Below are 21,190 nucleotides of genomic sequence, written 5' to 3' on the forward strand. Positions count from 1 at the left end.
GCGTAAACACACAAAGCAGGCAGAGCACAAAAGCGGGTCCACGTCAGCAGTTACATGAGGTGCTGATGGAACAGGAGCTGGGGCACTTGGCTACCTAAGGTTTCTGTGGAGGATGAGGCTTGCTCCCATGCTTGAAGGAAGCTCTGTGGAGCATAAGAAGGCCCCGCTGCTCCCATGCCCGCCTTGCACTGGCAGCTGTGCAGAGCTGGCTCCAGACACTTTCCCCACAGGTGCCTGCACTCCACAGAGGGGCAGGCTGCTGCCCCTGCCCACCTGCCTGGGCCATGCCTTCAGCACTCTTCCTTCCTCCACTCCCAGGTCACCTGATGCTACCGTCCTCCATGTGCTCCCTCAAATGCCCCGTCCCTGCATCCCTCCTCAGTGCTCTGAGAGCATTTCAATGCTTTACCTGTGTTCCCCAGTGACATTTATTTTTTCATTGACGGGGGAGGGTGTTACTGAAGCAGCTAAGAGCACTGCACAGACCACTCTGCGGCGTAATGGCGGTAAGACATAGGGTAAATTACATGAGTCAGGAAACCCAGACCCACTAGGGCTTCACTAAGGTTTTAGGGAGAGTAGTTTAGAACATGAAATGAAATGAAATGGCGTTTCATTGAAAATATCATCTCTTTAAGGCTCTAATGTCGAATTTTTCCTTTCTGGCTGAGAGAGTTGTGAGGATGAAATGAAGTAATGCATGTGAAATGCTGAGCGTATGACCTGTCACGTGACTGTTCTGATAAGATCTAGGATGATTTTGTACATGTCGGCATTTTAATATACACTGTATTTATGCATCATGTGGGCATATACCTTCATTTTCTCTACCACACTGTAAACTTCTTAAGAGTGGAATTCCCAAGTAATGAATTTTTGTGTCTTCTGTAGAGACCAGCGCAATGCCTTACCCATTGTAGGGACTCAGTACTGTAAATATTCATCAAATGAATAAAGGAGGGAAAAAAGAAGCATGAATAATTTATGGAGATAATACATTTTAAGTCATGTCAATAGTATGAAGCACAGAAATGAGGATGGGGAGAAGAAAGAGGGAGGAGCCAGGGGTCATCTGGCCTAATCCCCACCTGGTGCAAGAAACTTCTCTATAACATCATATAGTTCTCTTTTAGAAATAAACTGATTTCTAGCTTATTTCCACTCTAATTTAATTGCTCTGGGTGGTTTTAGTCTTTTTTTGAGACATTCTTGCATACTTTTGAATTGATCTAATGGTCCCCCTTTTCTCTTTCTCTCTCCACTTGTGTGTTTCTGGGTTCGGTAATGTCTTTACAAGCAGGCATGGACACCTCCCTGAACCTCTTAGTCGTGAGTCCACCTCTGTCCCCGAAGGCAGTCTGCTGCAATGGCAGACAGCCACAGCTTCAAAAAATTATTTTCTATTTTAAGCCCAAAGTTGCCTTTATTTTAGCCACAAAGCATTGGTCTAGTTCCTTCATTCATTTGTTCATTGTTTTCTTTTCATTTATCAAATGACTTATTATATCTCCTAATTGCCAGGTACTGGGATAGATGCTAGGAATAAAAATATAACCAATAACATCTGGCTAGCCAGAAATAATGTTATGCAAACTGTGGCCCAACCTCCTGGTCTCTGACGCATCCAAGCCTGCTTTGCTGCTGCATGGTATGGGACGAGAGGATTGTATTTACTGGGAGTTAAAGGACCTGGGATCTAGTTCCAGCTCTGCCACTTGCTGCCATGGAGTCCTAGGTGAGTCAATCACCTGCCCATAGCTCAGTTTTCTTATCTACGACTATTTTTATATATGTTGGCATTTTAATATACACTGCATTTGTGTGTGTGTGTGTGTTACACACACAACTCAGGGTTGCTGTGAGGATCATAAGATGTGACAGTAAATGTGACCACGATTCTTAAACTCTAAAGCTCTTTAAGAAAAAGGTTTTATTTACATGGTATGCCAAAAGGCCTTCATTATAAGGAGGAGCATCTTGCTTTGGAGAGACTGGAGATTGCTATGGGCCTCAAGAGTAGGGTTGGTACAGACCTGCCAGCATGCCACCTTTAACATCTTCAAAGCTGGAAATTTAAAACTTTTTTAAAAGTGCTCTCTCCCTCTCTCTCTTTTGACTTTAAAGAAGAGAACAACTATTAGTAGTGCATGGCAATTGTGACTTTCCTCTCACATGGCCAGGCACTGGGTAAAACATTACCCAGAAATGTACACTTCTGTGCCGGGGGCCACCCCTAACATGCTCCCTTTGCTTGGTTGAAGTTGGTCCACTTGACAAGGTGTCAGGAAGGTGAAGCTGAATGCAAAGCACTCACCCTGCGCTTCCCACCTTGCTACGAGGCCATTTCCATTCCCAGACCATTGCACATACTTCTACCTACGTGGAGGTGAAACTCTCTTAATTTTAGGCTATTTCTCATTTTACTTAATTTCATTATATTCTCCCTAATGGGAAACAAGGAGATTTGATGTATGAGATTTATTTGAGAAACGGCAAAATTGAAAGCAGCAAATGCTCAAGCCTTGAGTCCTTCCTCCTTGCGAAGACAACACTCCTGTGGCTGGTGAAGCCGTGAGCGCAGGCACATGGCTGCTTCCCACCACGGCTCCCTCAGCCCCAGCACAGCACCCTACGGAGCACGCTGGATGCGCTCAGTAAATATTTGTGGAATAAATGAATAAGTCAATGGCAGTTGTTTAGATTTCAGTACAAATGGATCTTGGACCTGAGATATTGCCAGATGGGCAGACAGGTTACAATCTGCTGATGCATCTACAAGGCTATAAAAATGTAGCCATTGCTGCAGTTGCAGGCTGATATTTCAGAAGATGATTATATGCACAATTTAACCACACGGCCATTTGTGCCCTCCAAGTGCCGTCGCTTCAACAACTGTTTTCATGTTGGCTTTTTTGCTCATTCCATTTTTTTTTTTTAAAGTCAAATGTGATTTCTTTCCAGCCTCTCATAGTGCTGGCTGAATGTGATTTATTCATATAAAATTATGCTCCATTTTTATAAAACCCAAGTTACTGCAAATGATGCTTGAGGTTTCACAGAAAATATTAATTCCTGATCTGCTGCTATAAAGCATGCCTACTCGCCACGAGCAGGCCTGCCGCTCTGAGACAGGTGGAAGCAGTCCAAGGGTATGATTAACTTCTTAGTCCTGGCAATTTCCTGGTGCTCCTCTTGTCCTAGATTTCAAGATTGACCTCCAGCCTCTTTGCAAATGCATAGTTGCTCAGCTTGATAAATCACACGAATCCCTCTTCTGATCACAGTTATCTACTATTTACTACTGATGAAGGGAAATTAATCATATTCAAGGCACTTCACATGCTGCACACATATCTTTCCTTCTTCCCAGAGGCACTTTGCATATTTTCCACATTATGAGTGATGCGGCAGCTTTCGCAGCGTCCACGCCACAGACACACCTTTATAAATGAACCTCATGCCCATGTAGCCCTCTTCTCTCCTGCCTCTTCCTACCTGCATCAAATACAATGAGTCATAAAAAGAACAAACACCCGAGAGGCACATTATAAGGAGTTGAATAAGTGAGAAGAAGAGTGTCCCTTAACACAGAGATATTCTTACAATTCACTGACTTGTTTACCTTGGCAAGAATTTTGCCACCTCTTCCTGCCCCGTTGGCCTGGATTTTTTGTTACCTGGGGGCATCAGCGGGCCTCTGGTACACCAGCTGACTCTCAATGGCATAAAATAGGCAAATGAAAAAAAATTCTACAGTCAGGAGTAGAAAAGAACAAAAAACGTACCACCCCACCCTCACCCAACCCTTCCCATCATTGTGAGGGGGTGGTGGTGCTGAACCCAACTTGGCCTTGCCCTGCTGACCTAGTTTCGACCCCCAGTACGTTTTGGCTATTTTGGCAGAACTGTAAGTTAAGCCCATCGCTCAGGCAAAACTACACAAGGCAAAAGGTTTTTTTGGAGGGGTGATCACAGATGGTTTTTTTAAATTTAGGCGATGGAAATCTCACAGTTTAAATTTATCAAGATTGTGTATCGATTACAGAAGATTCCCTGAACTTTAAAGCATGTGGTCTGAACTGTCAGATACTGGATCTGTGCCAGAATGCCTATTTAGAAAATAAACCAGGACACTTTGGAGAAATGAAAAGATAGACATGACTGACCTTCAGAAGACATCTGGACATTCTCTCACCTCCAGCACCCCAGAGGGATGAGATTCCTACCCACCCTTATAAAGGACAGGGAAATGCACCCCTCTCTTCTCCTCGTAAGTGTTCTCAGTAGGTCAGGTCTCAAAGCTTTGAGGCCAGGCTCCCTCACAGGGAAACAGAGAACCACCACTGGCTTCCTACCATGTAAACTCGCATCCTCCCACCAAATCCAAGTCAACAAAATCGTGTTTCATCACCAATTTATACATCTTGAAACAAAATGACTCTACCCTTGTACAAATGTCCTTGTGTTCACGGGGTACTTGAGGCTAAGGCTAAATGGAAGTGAAAACGGCCCGTGGGTAAGGGGACCTGCAGGACACTGAGGCTCTGAAGGAGGATGAGGCCCCGGGTGCGTGGGAGACACTGGCCACCACGAGCAGCCTGTCGCGGCACAGCGAGAGCCAGCACGGGCTTTTCTGCCCCATTCCAGAATTGCAGAACTCAGGGAGCACCGTTTGAGGTCTGAAAAGTGCTGTACTTTCAAGAACAAAAATGAAAGTGCTGCCTAATCATTATGGAATTTTATATAAAGAAGTGATAACAGGTTGAAAGCAAAAATAGTTTAAGAGACCAGAACAGTTTGTATAGACAAATGTATACTAGGTGAATAGCAGGCTCTGCGGACACTGGGGTTAGAGCCTCACCTTGGTACAGGCATGACCTGGGGGATCTTCACTTAATTCCATCCCCACCCTGAGGTTCTTCCGCAGACAGAACATTAGGCAAGTCATACAGTGGTCTGACCCTGAGTCACATGGGTCATTTTTCTAGAATATGGGTTGATTCAAAAGAATGAGTAATGTGGTAAAAATGATATCTGCCACTTGATAAATTGGTATTATCTAACTTAAAAAGCAATAAAATATGAATCCAATTAATTCAGTAGGTGTTTTTAAGTTGTTATTTTGAAGAAGGGTTTTAAATTGCATCTCAGATGGTTACAAATGCTTACCACTTATGGAAATTACTCCGTGGCTCTGCATTAGTAGACAACATAGAATAGAAGCAGCACAGAGAAGGCAGCTTTACACAACTGCATTCCCAGAATAACACACAAAGGCAACTCATCACTTGGAAATGACCAAGTTCCCCCAGTTTGGAACAGAAAACTGTTAGACTGAAGCAGGGGAACTGCCCTATTATATTTGAAGATAAAGAAATTTATGCGAAGAGTAGTGACAATGGGAACCTCTGTTTCTGGGTAAGGAATGGGCTTGACGAGGGGTTTTACTAAGAATATCAGAACATTGCTCATCATTAAAATCCATGAACATTTTCTACCCAGCGAAAAATCATGTGGTCTTTTGGGAAGAAGCCTGGAATGCATCAGTCCCAGTTCTGCTGCATTGTGTTTGTTATTTGCAACCATGTCTCCAAAGGGAGTCCATATTTTCCTAAAATAGGTTTTGATTCATTCACCTAAAGGTCATAATGACATTTTGTGTTTATATATGTAGCTTTACTGAAATGTAATTTATATTCCATAAAGTTCACCCATTTACAACATATAATTCAATGGTTTTTAGTATATTGACGAGGCTGTGCGGCCATCACCATAAACTAACTTCACAAGATCTTCATTACCCCAAAAAGAAACCTAGTACTCGTTAGCAACAACAGAGCATTGTAAACTGAGGGCTTTCCTTTGCTTCTCAAAACGTTTTGTTGATGGAGTTGCTTAAAGAAGAAAAGTCAAAGGGGAAAAAGAAGTATGTATGGGAAAGGAATTATTGTGTCATATTCCAAATGTGTTTTGATCCAGACTCTCTCCTCCTTCTACCAACAGACTCAGAAGCAGAACAGTCATCAGCTTTTGTGAAAATCCCCAAAGCCAAAAGTAATACCAGAAGATCAAGTAGCAGCCACTCTTTTTTTTTGTAAAAGGAGAGTTTTATTTCTCACAAAGGGTAGCGACCCGCTGGGTGGCCATTCCAACAGGTGGGGAAGCCGAGTCCCGGCCAGCAGCCAGACACACACGCTTCCCAGCCACTCTTCATGACACGCGGGCTTAGGCGGTTGTCATGGGGAAGGCTTTTCGACAGAAATAAAAATACTCACGCTCAGCCTGCTGCCATAGAGAAAACGCTTCTCACCCATACACAACAGATAATTCGCCTAAGTGACAGGTTTCACCCGGGAGAAGCACTGAGCCTAGCTGGTTTACACCGTCAATGACTGCTCATTCCATGAAAAAGGAGATGGGAAGGAGGGGAGGGTGGGGAAGGTGAGCTAGACAACGCTGAGGTGCCCGTCAGCCAGCCAAGGGGAGCATGTCCTCCTGCCATGCCTAGCACTGTACCCACCTCCCTTGTGGAGACACAGGGGCTTCATCTTTACCTCCTGACAGCTCTTCAACACATACACACACATTCATACACACACAGAGACACACACAAACACACACAGACACAGAGACATACACATACAGACAGACCCCTCCCATACACACACACACACACAAAACAGAGACATACACAGACACACACGCTTTAACTTTACTAAGTGAAAAAATGAATCAAATCAAAAAAAGGATCTGGGGTCTGTTCCAGAAAGAAACTTTATATTAACATATCCCGGTTCAACTACCTATAGCCTTTCAGGCAAAGCAGGAAGTGCAACACAGCTTGAGTGTTTCTTGATTAGGTTTGTACATCTCACTCAATGACACAGGTCAAGAGAAATAAGCCAAAGCGAGGAGTGACAAGCCAGGCGCACAGGATCGGGGGCTGCTGGCCACATGCATAAGGTATTTCAGGAGAGAATCTTATCAAAAGATAGAAAGTGCCCAGTGAGATGATATGGAAACTGTCCGAAGAAAACATCTCAAAATAAATGAAGTACTTATTGCTGAAAAATGAGCTTAGATCTCAACCAATTCCAAAGTTCAGAATTTACTGCACCATTCAGGCCTTTTCCTCTGAGTTTCTTGTCTCTTGTTTCATTGCACAACAAGGGATTCTTCATACTTGATATGAAATACAACAAGGCGATTTTTGCAGTAATAAACTCCACACATGCATGACAAATCCAAGCATGCAAAATGTTTAACATCCCAGTTCACAGATACTTTAGGGACAAAATCCGATTATGAATTATATGCCACAATAAATAGGGCTCAATGTTTCATAAAGCAATTTATAGTTCATAAAAATGACAAAATGTACCTGTCAGAGAGAGCGCGGAGAGCAGTTCTCTGGGCTGCCTGCTGGAAGAGAGAAAGGGCAGAGATGTTTATTTAATATTCTGACTTTTAAATTATGTGTTCAATCAGCACTTAAAAAAACCCTGCATTACATTTTTGTCATGTGGCCAAATTGTAAACTACTAGCAACATAGCAGAGAACATTTAGGAACGAACATTCCTAAAGAGTCAACTGAAGCCCCGCAACGCACACCTGCCACCAGGGTCTGGGTTTGGGGACGCACAAAGTGTCCCACCAAGGTGACGTTGGACAGGTCTCAGGAAACCTGGCAAAGACCAGAGCTATTTTGCTTTTACTCCCTGAAATCATTTTCCCATGGCCTTATTCTCCTTTCCTATAAGAAAAAAAAAAGACCAGTTTTGGATCCTTTGTAGCTTCTTTCCCAATGAAGGCATAATTTTTGACCCGGTTTTCAGATATATTGAAAAAGTCTCCAGAGCTGGAAAATGGAATGCTGACTGCAAATCTCATGGTACTGTGGGATTACTGTTGTTTTAGGCATAGTCATGATACCGTGGCAAGGATTTTTGAAAGAGTCTTTTAGATTTTCATATTGAAAAATATTTATGGATGAAATTAAATGATGTTGGGATCTACTTTAAGATAATTCCGTGGGAGGGAGGGCAGAGTGGGTGTGCACACACGTGGAACAGGATGGCCCTGGGGTGGGAACTGCTGGAGTCCAGGGATGAGCACACGGTATGTGTACGGGTTATTACAGTATTCTGACCATCTCTGTATGTGAAATAAACCAAATTTTCATTTTGTATTGAAAATGTGTTGGTTTGGTTTTTGGTTTTTTACTCACTGAAGGTGGGATATGTGTGTGCATATTGAAATTTTCCATAACAAAAAACTAAAAGAAAAAGTAAAATAAAAAGACTTTCTCCATCAGAGTCTCCCATTTTTGTACTTGCTTTCCTTTTTGCTGCCTATTCTAGTTTTCATTCGTCTTCTATTACCGGACACTATGAGGCTAAGGAAGGCCCTCTGCCTTCTGCACGCTATGTTCTCTGTCCTAGAAGTCACAACTGGAAGGCTGTAAAACCAGGCTTCCTTGGAGTGCACTGGGAAAAAAAAAGTGTGCGTGTGGCCCTCTTTCACCTTGCATGTTTACTGTTGACCACGGACACCAAAATACTTCTTGTGTTGTTCCCTTATTACACTTAGATAGCAGACAAATAGAACCTTCAGGTCAGAAAAAAATCACACATCAGAATCATTATCCCTCTTACAGAAATAAAATATACCCTTGGTGATAGCTGCCTGTCCTTGGATTAGTCAGTCCAACATCTACCAAAACCTACTACATGGAGATTATTGTATTGGGCTCCAGGAGGGATAAAAATAAAAGTAGGAGTCACTGTCCTGGAGAATCTTATCCCTAGGTCGGAGGTCAGAACAGAGGTCCAGGGATGATTTGGGCACACTTTTGAAATAACACGAAAGTGAAAAGATTAAGGCAGGACAGTGTTAGGAGGGTACAGATATGGGGAGCTGCTCCTCAGACAGTGCCTGGAACTATCAGCGGGTATCAATAACTATCTGCTGGGTAAATATTACATGAATGAATCAGTCAGGGAATCCTTCCCTCCAAAATCTGAGTGGAATTTTAAAGACAAAAGAAACATTGGCAGTACTGGAGTAGATGGCAGGGCAAGGGCCTGTCCCAGCCTCTGGCAGCGGTTCTCAACTGGGGCGCCCCTTACTGCCAACCCCAGGTGTCTGGAACTGAGTGGGGGTATTTCTGCAGGTCACATCTATGAGGGAGAGCACTACTTGCTTTTGGTGCCTGGGGCCGGGGATGCTAAAGCCCTTCAAAGTGCAAGAAGGTCCCTTGGACAATGAAGAACTTAAAATGACAAGAGTGTTTTTTTTTTTTTTTTTTTAATTTCAGCTCATCATGGGGGTACATAAGTTTAGGTCATATACATTGTCCATGTCCCGCCCATCCCCCCGAGTCAGAGTCCCAAGCGTGTCCGTTCTCATTCTCCAGACAGTGTGCCTGGCACTCATCATGTAGTCATACCTCCATCCCCTCCCCCCCCACCTCCCCGGGTCTGCACCTTCAAGCATGTTTATGCAGAGGAACACTGCAGCAAATCAGGAATGACAGGGAGAACAGAAAGAAGGGACACAGGGAACATGAGCTTCAGGGAACTAGACAGAAATTGGTGAGAGGAACTTAGATAATTTCCACAAGTGACATAGCAACACTGATTTAGGAAAAACCATCACATCTGTCGAACTGGGGAGGGAGAGTCTTACATCTGGGACAAGTTTTACCACTTAGTTATTACAGACTGTGCGTCTGGCCCTCAACCTACGGCTCAGTTTCCAAACTGCCTTTTCTTTCTCTGAATGGGAGGTTGAAGGAGCCAGTGAGTTTATGTCCAGGGTACTGTGGACAATCAAGGGGGCTACTGTCCCTTCTTTGTTCCTGGGATTCCAGTGGATTAAGGCCCCAATGTCCTGGGGCACTGCAGTGTTACAGAATTACTTCAAGAGAAGGAAGAATAATATCTACCAATCTTTCTTTTGATGAGGGCGCCTGAGGCAGCAGAGTGAGGCAGAGAAAGGAGGAGAAGCCTCTGAGACACCTCTGAGGATGCCACTTCCCTCTCTCCTGTCAGTCCTTTCCCTGTGCTCTCCCAGCCCAGGAGCATGTGCACAAAAAGCAGCAGGCAGGTGACAGGTGGAATCACTGTTCACAGGTTTGTCTCCTGAAGAGTTCTCCTCTCACTCAGCAAGACAGCTTTCACTTTTGGCATTGATACTTGAAAAGAATTTAACTCTCTACTCCTCACTCTGTTTGGTTGAATACACAAGAAGTGTTTTGAACTCCCCTAAAGAAAGGTGGCAAGTATTCTTAGTATAGTCTCTTAACATCACCCCAGCGGGAGGCATCGGAGACTGACGCTTCCTGGAATAACGGAAATCATGAGAGATATGAGTGAGAGTTCAACAGAAGTCTCTCGCATGGCATCTGGATTTTCCCCCAGCCATGGAAATAGACCAAGGCTGTCAATATTTAAAAAGTTGATTGACTCTTTTCTCTCCTGCCTCCAAGTACTTCCTGCTGACTTCTGTGATAGGGAAATAGTACATGTTCATGTGTAGCCTGTTGGAAAATGATTTAAAAAGCAAATGCAAAGCAAACAAACAAAAAACAAGAAAGCTGCTGTCCCACCACTACTGGAGAGCCTATGAATTGATGCACCCCAGGTGGCAGTACCTGTTGACAACAACTCCACAGGATTGATGTTGGCCTTGTCCTCTAATGTAAACCTGGGTCAGAAGCTTGGAGTAAGGGCTGCTTTCCTTTAGCAGGGTGGTATGATGCTGGGAACAAAAGGTCCTACTGGGCTTAGGAACCAGGCACCCACCAGTCACCAAGCAATGTTTTTCTGCAGTTCCCGACTTCTTTAATCTGTCCACATGATGTATGTTGCCACACACTCAACGCTGTGGTACTTAGCACCATGAATTGCCTGCACCACTATTATTTGATGCCAGATCTGACTGTGTTATATAATTTGCAGTTATTCTACATTATTAAAAACTTTACAGAGGACAACTCATTATCTATTAAGAAAGGAGATGAGAATATGTTAAATGTTTTAAATAATTGCCTGAGGAGGGAAAAAAAGCATATGGCATTAGATTAAAATTGTAGTACTATACCAAAGCAAAGACCACCAAGATTTTTATACTGGCCCCTCTTTTAAAACAAAACAAAACAAAACAAAAACCCTCTGGCATTTGCACATTATTTTATTTTAGTGTTGGAAAATAATAAAACAAATAAATATTGGAATTAAATGGCAAAGAAAAAAATTACTTAGGTGACTCATGATTGAAGCCTGAAAAACTATTCAGTAAACTAGATGAATTACCCAATTTCATTCCTTCAAGCGTTGTATTAAATTACAGCAACTACATTTTTCTCTTCCTAAATCTCTCATCATCTCCTCCTTGCAACTTTCCTTTTATTCAGTTCTCAGCAAAATAGGTTGAGAGGGCTAAGAGAATGCTTCATTGATCTTTCTTGAATTCATTACTCATTCATGAATGACTCTGAAGCTCCAGTCTATGAGACAAAACAAGTTTTCTGCCAGAAATAGTCATTTTCCAGGTTCTCCTCAAGAGATGACATCTTTTCTCTGTCTTTATTATAGCAAGCTTGTTGCTTGGGAACATAATCATAGATTTTTCAGGTTTCAGTGTATGCAAAATGAATTACAAGTCACAATCTGTTATTGAAGGGAAATCAAAGAGGAAGTTAAATGCTCTTATTGTAATTGGGTCGAGCAAGTTCATGGATATTGGAGTGGGGAGGAAAACAAAGGAGGAGGGTGCAATGCAGAGGAGTCTCAGAATAATCCAATTTCTTACTTGATAGAAATAGAACTTATACCTGGGCAGGTCTGTAATTCAATCTGAAGTACCTACTATGTGCAGGCACTGGGCTTGGCTTGGGCGACGGTCAAATTGGACAAAGCTCTTGCCACATGGTGATGAGGGTCTAGAGGTGGGGCAGACATGAAAAGTCACAGACACACAAAACACTCTAGGTTAAAAGGGGAAAAGCTGAAGAAGACAAGGTGCTCTGAAAATGAATAATGAAGGAGACCTTGTTTGGAATGAGTGGTCAAGAATGGCTCGCGAAGTGAGGACTAATAAAGCTGAGGCCTGAAGAGTAAAGGAGAATGGTGGGATCAGAGAAACAGGGTGGGTGGGGAAGGAAGGGCTCCAGGCAGAGAAAGGCTGGAAGTGGGCCTAGATCCTGGTTCAGCTGAAGAACTGCCAGGGGTCACTATGGTGTGCAGCTGAACAAACAGTGGGGACAGCGGCAGAGCAAGATGAGGTCAATCCCAAGGGCTCTGGAGGTCAACTGAAGAATTTTGGATATCACTCACAGGACAATAGGGAGTCACTGAAGGGTTCACATTAGGAGAAGTTGGGTGAAGCATGCATGGGATCTGCTTGTACATTGTTTGCAAAATCCTTTGAGTCTATAATTAAAAAAAAAAAGAGTAGGGAGTGAGGTAATATGGCTTACACTTTTAAAATATCACTCTGGCTTCTGTGTGGTGAATGGATTTGGGCAGGAAGGGACAAAGTTTGAGGGTACTGCAGTGATCCAGGCAAGTGATGTGCACGGTGGCAGTGGAGGTGGAGAGAGCGCACCTTGCATTTGCAGGTCTGATTGATGGAACAGGTGACTGGGTGCGGCAGGCCGTGGGGGAGGCACTAGGAGTGAAGCCCAGGCTTCTGGCTTGAGCACCTGGTATGGATGAAGCTCCACTTGTTGAGAGGGGCAAAAGACTGGTGGTGTAGAAGCAGCGGGCAAAGGTAGAGTTTAGTTTTGGGTGTGTGAAGGTCAAGTTGCCCACAAGATGTTCAAGTAGAGACACTAAATAGACAGTTGGATACATAAGACTGAAGCCATTATATATCACCAATTATGTAAGAATCATCAGTAACAGTCATGAAAAGGACAGCCTGGGGTTTCCGGAGCTACATTTTGCTACTGTTCTAAGAGAAGAAGATTTAGGATTCGACTGGTTGGAATAATCTTTGTCTTTTCAGTCCAGATGTGTGTAACCTCCATTTTTGCTATTAACAGTATCAGGTTTATCCCAACGACAATAAAGGAGGTATCTCTGCAGCAGTCGTTTTAATCACTTTGTTTCACCTGTGGTCAGACGTTGTCTCCATATTCAGCTACCTGAATAAATGTCATCACAGCTCATTTTAGTTCATTTAGCTCATTTGTGTTTTACGGTTACTGAAACGTGCTGTGAAATTTAGATCCAGTCACGTATCTTTATAGCACAGAAGTTCTGTCTGGTAAGGCCTTACTTTTTTCTTGCTGTTCTTTTTCATGTTGAGACTTGTATTTATTCATTTATTTCACTGTTTAATTTCCTTCTACATCTATGAACACATTTTATGTTTCATTCTCTTAACTTTTATGCCATTGTTTTTCATTTTAGTTCTGATTAACGGGTCTCTTAACTTTTTATGTCGTGGGCTTCCATTTAGTGTTTTGCAACCCATTTGGTAATATTTGCAAGATGAGGGAAAAACTCTTACTCCTCTTTATTTTCACTCAGTAATAACGAGTACTTTGCATTTTCTGTTCCTAGAAATAAATGCTGTATAGGAAGCAATTTGTTCAGTAGACTTTGACCTCATCCTTTTCTCTATGGGTCAGGCAGAGTCAGAGATGACAATATAATTTTTCATCCAAATAAGAACAATTTTGAGGGTGCAAGGGGATGTCAACCAGACAGGAGTCCGAGACAAGAGGAGAAAACCTGGCTTTTCTGGGCACACTGGGCTGCATGGTTGCTCTGATAAAGAGACTCTGCAAATATCACTTGCTGTTTGTAGAACGTAGATCATAATGAGAAGGCAGAATTTCATGGGCTGAGGACCTTGTCAATAAAGAAAAGGAACAGCTGAATGGGGCCAGCAGAGGACAAATCACTCCAATTCTCGGTGTCTGCTTAAGTCAAGCCGACGCTTGTGTGAATTTCTGGCTCTTTCCAGTTGCTCCTCCCTCTGCTTAGTTAGCTCCTGCCTGTGCTGTGGTCTAGCTCGTGCTTGTTATTATGGTCCTGGAATTTCAGCTCTAGTTGATCCTCCCCTCTCTGTACTCCTGGACTGCAACAGGGGTAGCACCAGGCTCTACTCATTCTTGGGGAGTTTGCCATCTGCTTTGTGACAATTTTAGTTTTGGCTCCCCAAGTTCCTTAGAAGATCCTAAAGGCAGAGATCCCAGCTCACCCTCCCTCCACCTCCTTCCTCACGACACACCATGATTACAGGATGCGAACAGGTAACTTTCGGGGATGACAAATACTACTGTCTGCCACCATCTCCCATCTAAGATGTTTGTTGAAATGCATTTCTTCCATAGCTTTAAATTATTTCTCTATTTTACTTTATTTAAATACCAGGACACATAAACATTTGAAAAATGTTTGACTAAGTCCCTCTCCAGCCTCTGTATTGTTTAGAATTATTTATGTCTATTAGAAATTTGATGACGACAATAACAAACATTTATTGAGCACCTATTATATCCTATGGAAAATGCTGACTAGGCTTGACCATGCCAGCTGATGTTTGCCTAGATAATGTCATCTCATAAGGGGATCCTGGTACCAACTGACTGATTTGGGGGCCTTGTTTGAGGTCAAATGGTCAGTGAAGGTCCTAATTTGGCAAGTCAAATCTTCTGAGAGGGATTAAGAAAGGCACATTTGTTTTTATTGAGCATTTCCAGGATACTTTACTTACTAGCGATGTACTATGAACTATTTGTGGCATCCACCACATGGCCCTCCCTGCTCCAAAGCACGTGGCTCTTCTAGGCCCTGGAGGCTTTTGCCATCACAAATGAAAACCCAGGGGCAGCTGCTATGAGTCAGGAGCAAGAAGGGAAAGGTGTGACAACAATGTGTGAGTGGGTCCCACCGGGGCTGTCCCTGTCAGCAATGACGGGCAGCAGACTCCACCCAGAGGGGCAGGGCTCCAGGGAAAGCCTGAAGATGCAAGGCATCCTTGCAGGGCAGGCCACACTGACCACTACGAGGGCAACAGTGAGTCAGAGGGGCCCAAGGGGATCCCTGCAGGAGGGCTGTGGGGCAGGCGGCGGGTGTGGGGCTGGTAAGGGAATAGTCTGAAGTGGGAGGATGATGCCAGGAAGACCGTGATCATGCATGAGGCTATGAGTGTTTGGCACAATGTGGGGTGGGAACTAGCTGGGTGCTACCCAGCCCCAGGCCAGGTCCTGGGGAGCAGCTCACAGTTTCAGAGATGTGGCATCACTGTTCCACAGCAAGTAGCTGCTTCTACTTGGGCAGCTGGACACTGCCCCATAAAGGGCCAGACTTAGGGAGGCTAGACATCAGCTCCTGGAGGACGGGACGTGGGTACCAGTTACATTCCTGAATGACCCTTGGCGTAAGTTCCAACCAATAGTACAGGGTGCACCAATGCTTGACAAACAAAAAGTCACCAGATGACCAAGCCACAATGGTTAATCCTTGAAGAATGATGGATTAGACTCTAGCTCATTCATTTGATTCGATCTCATTCCAAAAACCTTGTGTCAGAGGATGAGGCCACCAAATTAGTACATAGGCTTCGTACTTTGACATAGATTCCAAAGTTTATTTGAGCTTTTGTTAGTACAATTACAACCAAGTATTCCTTTTTTTTCCCCCCTAAGAAATGAACAAGGCAATATTCTGCTTTTAAATAGGCACCATCCTTCAACTGTCAATTACTCTTTTAAGGAAGAGAATGTGACAAATCTTTACTGAAATATTATTTTGTTAAAAATTAAAATGGCACTCTCTATGATACTATTTTCCTTATAAGAAATCTATTCTTTTTCTTGTGGTATTTTTTTTTAGCGAAAGCTTCTATCAAGGTACTAAACAAGGGAATATTTAACTATACAAGACCCTGCTGGGCAGGTGGTAAAGTTACCAGTCTCTATGCTGTTCCAAATGTAACTATTTGGGCTCCTAAAGACTATGTTCACAAAACTCAATTCCCATTAATCGTGCGCTTGGTTCTATTGTTACCTATGTTCTTAAGATTATTAGGTTGCTTTGGGGGAGAGATGATAGAGTGATCAAATAATAGTATGTAACATCTATTAAAAAGCCTTCAGATTTCAAACTTCATTTTTATTGTATGCATATGATACATAATGGGGGGTATGTTTAAATTGTGCTCCCTTCATTTTTATTATTTTCAATGATCTAAGTAGTACATGTTCATTGCAGAAAAAATATAGCACATATAACAAGTAAAAAATGAACAAACCAAAACAAAAACCACCTCCACCTTATGACTGTGGTGCTAGCTACTATTAGCAGTCTCGTGTGAATCTATGTCTACTTTACGTGTAACCCAAATAAATCAGGGCTGTCTCGGGACCAGTCTGAGCAGTGGTGTTACATCTGAAAGAAACACAAATATGCTATGGAAGCCCTGAGAAGTATTTTTAAGTATCAATGTCTCTTGACAAGGGAGGGCCAAGTGGGAAATAGACTGTAACACATTATAAAATCCTTCCAAATCTTCTTTACATACCTGCCCTAAGTCCCGTATCATGTGGCAATTGTCCAGTCTCCCTTCTCCTTGTCCCTCTGCCTCCTCCCCACCTCCTCATTCTCTCTCCTGAGACTCCAGACCACCGCGTCCTCCTACCTTCTAGACCTGTTCCTGCATAATTAGCTCCCTGCCTTTTCTTGTATAAATCAACTCTCCTGACTTTTTCCTGTATTCCTTTCTTTTACCTAAATAAGTATTGGGGAAAAAAAGTTCCAGCAATGAAAATAAAGAACATTTTTGCGGAGAAGGGGAAGGAGAACAGGAGGAAGGGGGGGGTGTTAAAATGTATACTTTAATAGTTTTATACTAACACATATTTACATTAATAAATATATTTTATATTAACCTACTTTATTATTTTTGTCTAGTACATTAAGATATTGAAACAAGTTTGGTCAGATTAGCTTGCCCGTGGTCACAAGGCCAGTAAGGGCTCCCCAGAGCATCCGGAGTCTGCCTCAGCCTCACTGTGGACTCTTGTGGCTGGAGGCTGAAAGAAAAGGGGACCAGATGAATGTTGAATTCTGCTGGTCTCAGTGCGAAGAGGACTGGTGGGACGCTGGGTGGACACTGACAGACACTGGGGAAAGCTGTACCTGGGGATGCTAACAAGGAAGTAAGGAGTTATCTCTTAGACAGGTGTTGGCAAAGGAGATGGGAGGGTTTTACATTTCTGAGATTCATCTCTTTTTTTTCAAGAGGGTTACATCCCTATTGTTGATCTCAAAGCTTGGTAAGAATTCTAGGGGAAGAATTCTTTTTACCTCCAGAGCTCACCATGGCAGGGCTATGTAAAAGAAGTGATTGTCTGGGTCAGGTCTCGGTGGGAGCAAAGATCACTGAGGATTCACCAGGCACAGGGCACAAATCTACTGGTGCTGTTAGGTGATGGTGAAAGACCCAAGCTCCGTTCTCAGAATCATGAGAGGTGCCTTGTGAGAGTGGCAGAAACACTTGTCTTCTGGGACAGAGCACTGGCAAGGCAACTGTGCCTTCTAGGTGAGTGTGTGAGTGTGTGTGAGTGTGTGTGTGTGTGTGTGTGTGTGTGTGTGTGTGTGTGTGCACGCAAGCATGTGCTTGTCTGTCTAGCTATAATTTCAAAGTGATGGCACACAAACAAGAAAAGCCACCATACCAGCGCTGGCTGAGCTGCTTGGCAATGCTCTATAGGTAGAGTATGTGCATTTAAATTCCTGGTTCTTGGGAGTAGAAGGTTAAATTTGGAGTGTGGATGGTGATGCTGGGACACTGGTCAACGTGACGTGATCATTCGCCCGCTGGACAGCTGCCTTGGCCTCCAGGTCTCACTGGAAAGGGCAAGTCTGTTTTCTAGAGGTCCGTGACATACAGTTTTAGGGCAAAAAAAAAAAAGAAAGTAAATCACTGGTAGTAAATGCTAAGTTCTAAAATTGTTGGCTGACGTGTCCCTCCACACAGTTTTAGCCTTGGTTGGATTTCATGCAGGGAGAAGATGTGTCATAGTGACCTGACTATGGGGTGACTGTATTCACATGGTTGAAGCTTTGTGTAAAGGTGATGCTGATGTGGCTTCTTAGCACAGTCCAGGCTAGCTGGTCATTTGGGTTCTGCCTGGGCAGCAGATAAACTATCCCAGCACATGAAGACCTGCATATGCAGGAATTGTTGCTTCCTGATCCAATATCTTTGCCCGATGAAAGCATTAAGTCCTGCAGGTTCCACCATGACTTTGTGGCCTGCTCATCTGGGCTTTGACCATCCACACGCTCCTGGAACTCATCTCATAGGGCAATTTCAACACATGGCAGACCTGAGCAAAGCCAAGATGGTGATGCCCATTAATGACTTTCAACTTTGGCCTAGCAGGTGAATACAGGGATTAGTCATTTGCCACTTTGTTGAGTTTGCCAAGTGCTCTTTGGACCTTTTAAAAAAGTCCTTATGCCACCTCAATATGATGCTTTGGTGGAGTCCTGTTCATTTTCCACTGGCCTTGCTAGGTGGTTGGTTATTATGAATGCAATCAGGGCCTCAATTGTGGAATACAAATGTTCCCTTGTTTTTGTATAGAGACAGATGAAAGTAACATAAATGTTTTGGGAGTTTTGTTAAAAATACAACCTATGCTTGAAGAACCAAAATCTATGTCTGCCTTTATGTTTTACTTAAACCTTTTTTACTCAGATAAAATAGCAATACCTAAAGGTAAAAACAGGTTTGTGATGGTTAGGAAAGATTCTCTTAATGGTACTTTGCAAACCAATTATATAAGAGAAAGCTGAATCAGATCTGAGCATGTTATTATTGGTATTAGGATTTTCAGCTCTCGAGTGAATAGTGCTTTACAGTTTATATGTGAAATTGCTTTTACATATAATGCTTAATAATCACACATTCTTCCTCAAAATGCCTTGAACTTTGAGAACAAAATCTAAGTTGAAGGAAGAGGTATCCAGAGACATGATGCTGATTCAGATGTGCCCCAGAGAGATATTCTGGGTAAGCTGAACCCTTGCACCTTTCTGGAGTAGAGACCACTATGTCTGGTGGTCTGACATTTTAGCCACTATCTGGTCTGCTTCTTAAAGATGGTCTCGTTTCACTCAGCATAATCTACTGGCTGCAGATCTGGTCAGGGTGGAACTGGGAAGTGCCAAAGGGCCTTGAATTACCACAAATGATTTTTCTCCACATAGAAGCAACAGGCTAAGAGAGTCTCCCGAGAAAAGCTGGGCTTATGAGATAACCAGCCCCACTTGGACAAGATTTGGAAAAACATAAACAAAAACTAAACTTTCCAACTTCGTATCTGGACCAAACACCTGAATAACTATAGGTAAATCCTTTACTATAGGACACCATCCCAGCCTGGGTATGAGTGATAGCACATACTCCAAGGAGCAACTATTGAATGGCTTCACTTCCCAAAAAGCTATTGAAGAAAAAACCATTAAAGTCACCGGACAAAGAGCTATTCCTCTGAGTTAAATAGGAATGTCCTCTGGAGGGAGAATTCTACCACTTCTGCCAACCAGCATCCCTGCGGGCAGCTGTGTTTGAGAAGAGCGTGCCTATCAACTAATGACGCATGGCCCCTCCTGGCTCCTCAATGGAGAGTCTGTGGTGGTGGTCCTGCTATCCACCATCAACAGAAACTTGGCTGAATTTCAAAAATGTAGCTCCTACTATGAATTCTTCAATTTAACAAAAGCTGTGGTTCCCCATTTTTGTGTTGTGTGTTTGCCCAAATTTAATGAATTGTCTTTTAATTTCATATAATTTTCTCATTTTCCAGATTTCCATTCAGGGTCCTTGGGCTGAAACGAGGCACATCCCATGCCCAGGCTGGTTGGACACAACTAAACCTATATAAATCTCAATCAGGTCCTGAGAGGAGGTCAGAGAAAGTATTTTAGGAAACAGGGTTGTGAGCCTTTGTACATCTGGTATACTCTGTGCTCAGTGGCATTTAAGTTGGCTGACCATTTCGATTTTGGAAAGTATAGTCCATTAACATGAAAAAAAAGCAATTATGTATTTGTGTATTTCCACCTATGCTTGTGCTTTCTGCAAATGTTTATAAAAAGTAGCATGATATAATAAAAGAATTATGCATTCTGGTGACAGTAAAATTTTGTTTATAAAATACAATTACCTAACTAAGCTTCAGAACTATTTAACAAACCAACTTTTCTGCTGAACATTTGAGTTTCACTGATTGTGACCAAAGGTTTGATATGTGATTACTTCATATACAGACATGACAAAAGTCTGATAGGCAGTTTTCCCTTTTTGTTTTTTACTTCAAAATATTACAGGGGGTGGGGGTGAATGAATATTTTTGGTTACATGTATCGATTTTGTTATGCTTGAGTCAGGGTTGTAAATGTGGCCAGTAGTTTTCAACTAGAGTGATTGTTCTGTTTCCATATTGAAAAGAAATCAATTCATCAGTATGATCAAATTGGGGAGTTAGCTCAGGTACAATGTTAATGCAAGCCTGAAAACAAAAAAACAAACATAAGGTTCTTCTTTTTTTCCCCCTATATTGCTATGATGTTTAATATGTATAATATATATTTTCTTGTATAGTCCTTTAGGGCAAAGCATTTCCTGGCATTGAAAGTTTACTTAAAATTTTTGTGGTTAAATTATCATAACAAATATTACTAATGTATAATTCATCAAGACCAACAAGCTAGCCTCTTGCATGATGTTTGGTGCTTAGTAGGTATTCGAGACAATTCTCAGAATGACATTTTTATAAAAACTCTCTAGTTCTTGTTTGGCTACAAATAACATCAACAATAGAGCTCATTTCTAATGTAGGGGAAACTTGATTTTGGAGCCTTGCCCCCAAACCTGGTCCTGATTACTGCTTCAACTCCTGTTTATATAATTCTACACAATTTTGGCAGGATTCGAGAGCACATACCAGGGTGTTGGCTTTTATGAATCTCCTGGGATGTGAATGTCATGCTGCCTGGATGAACTCTGGCCACAAATCCTAGACAAGCACAATGACTCTATTTATTCAGACTTGGCTGCCTGAATGCAGATTGACTCTGTGGGTAATAAATTTTCACAGGCCAAGAACTTCACCATCAACCAAGCTGATCCTGAGAGGAAAAATGCATCTAGGGAAGTGGA

At 42.7% G+C, this 21,190-nt stretch overlaps 1 protein-coding gene across 4 annotated transcripts in view; it reads right to left on the reverse strand.

The window, feature by feature from the left end:
- The window catches only part of AFF3 (AF4/FMR2 family member 3), a 552,172-nt gene that overhangs the window by 78,700 nt on the left and 452,282 nt on the right, over nucleotides 1–21,190 (reverse strand). For all 4 annotated transcript variants that reach the window (XM_045550236.1, XM_045550238.1, XM_045550237.1 and 1 more), the window contains one exon: nucleotides 7,382–7,422. In XM_045550236.1, the coding sequence (XP_045406192.1) occupies nucleotides 7,382–7,422 (41 nt within the window). The remainder of the gene's footprint in view (nucleotides 1–7,381; nucleotides 7,423–21,190) is intronic.

This window comes from Lemur catta, chromosome 4, assembly GCF_020740605.2.
Source record: "Lemur catta isolate mLemCat1 chromosome 4, mLemCat1.pri, whole genome shotgun sequence".
NCBI classification, from domain to species: Eukaryota; Metazoa; Chordata; class Mammalia; order Primates; family Lemuridae; genus Lemur; species Lemur catta.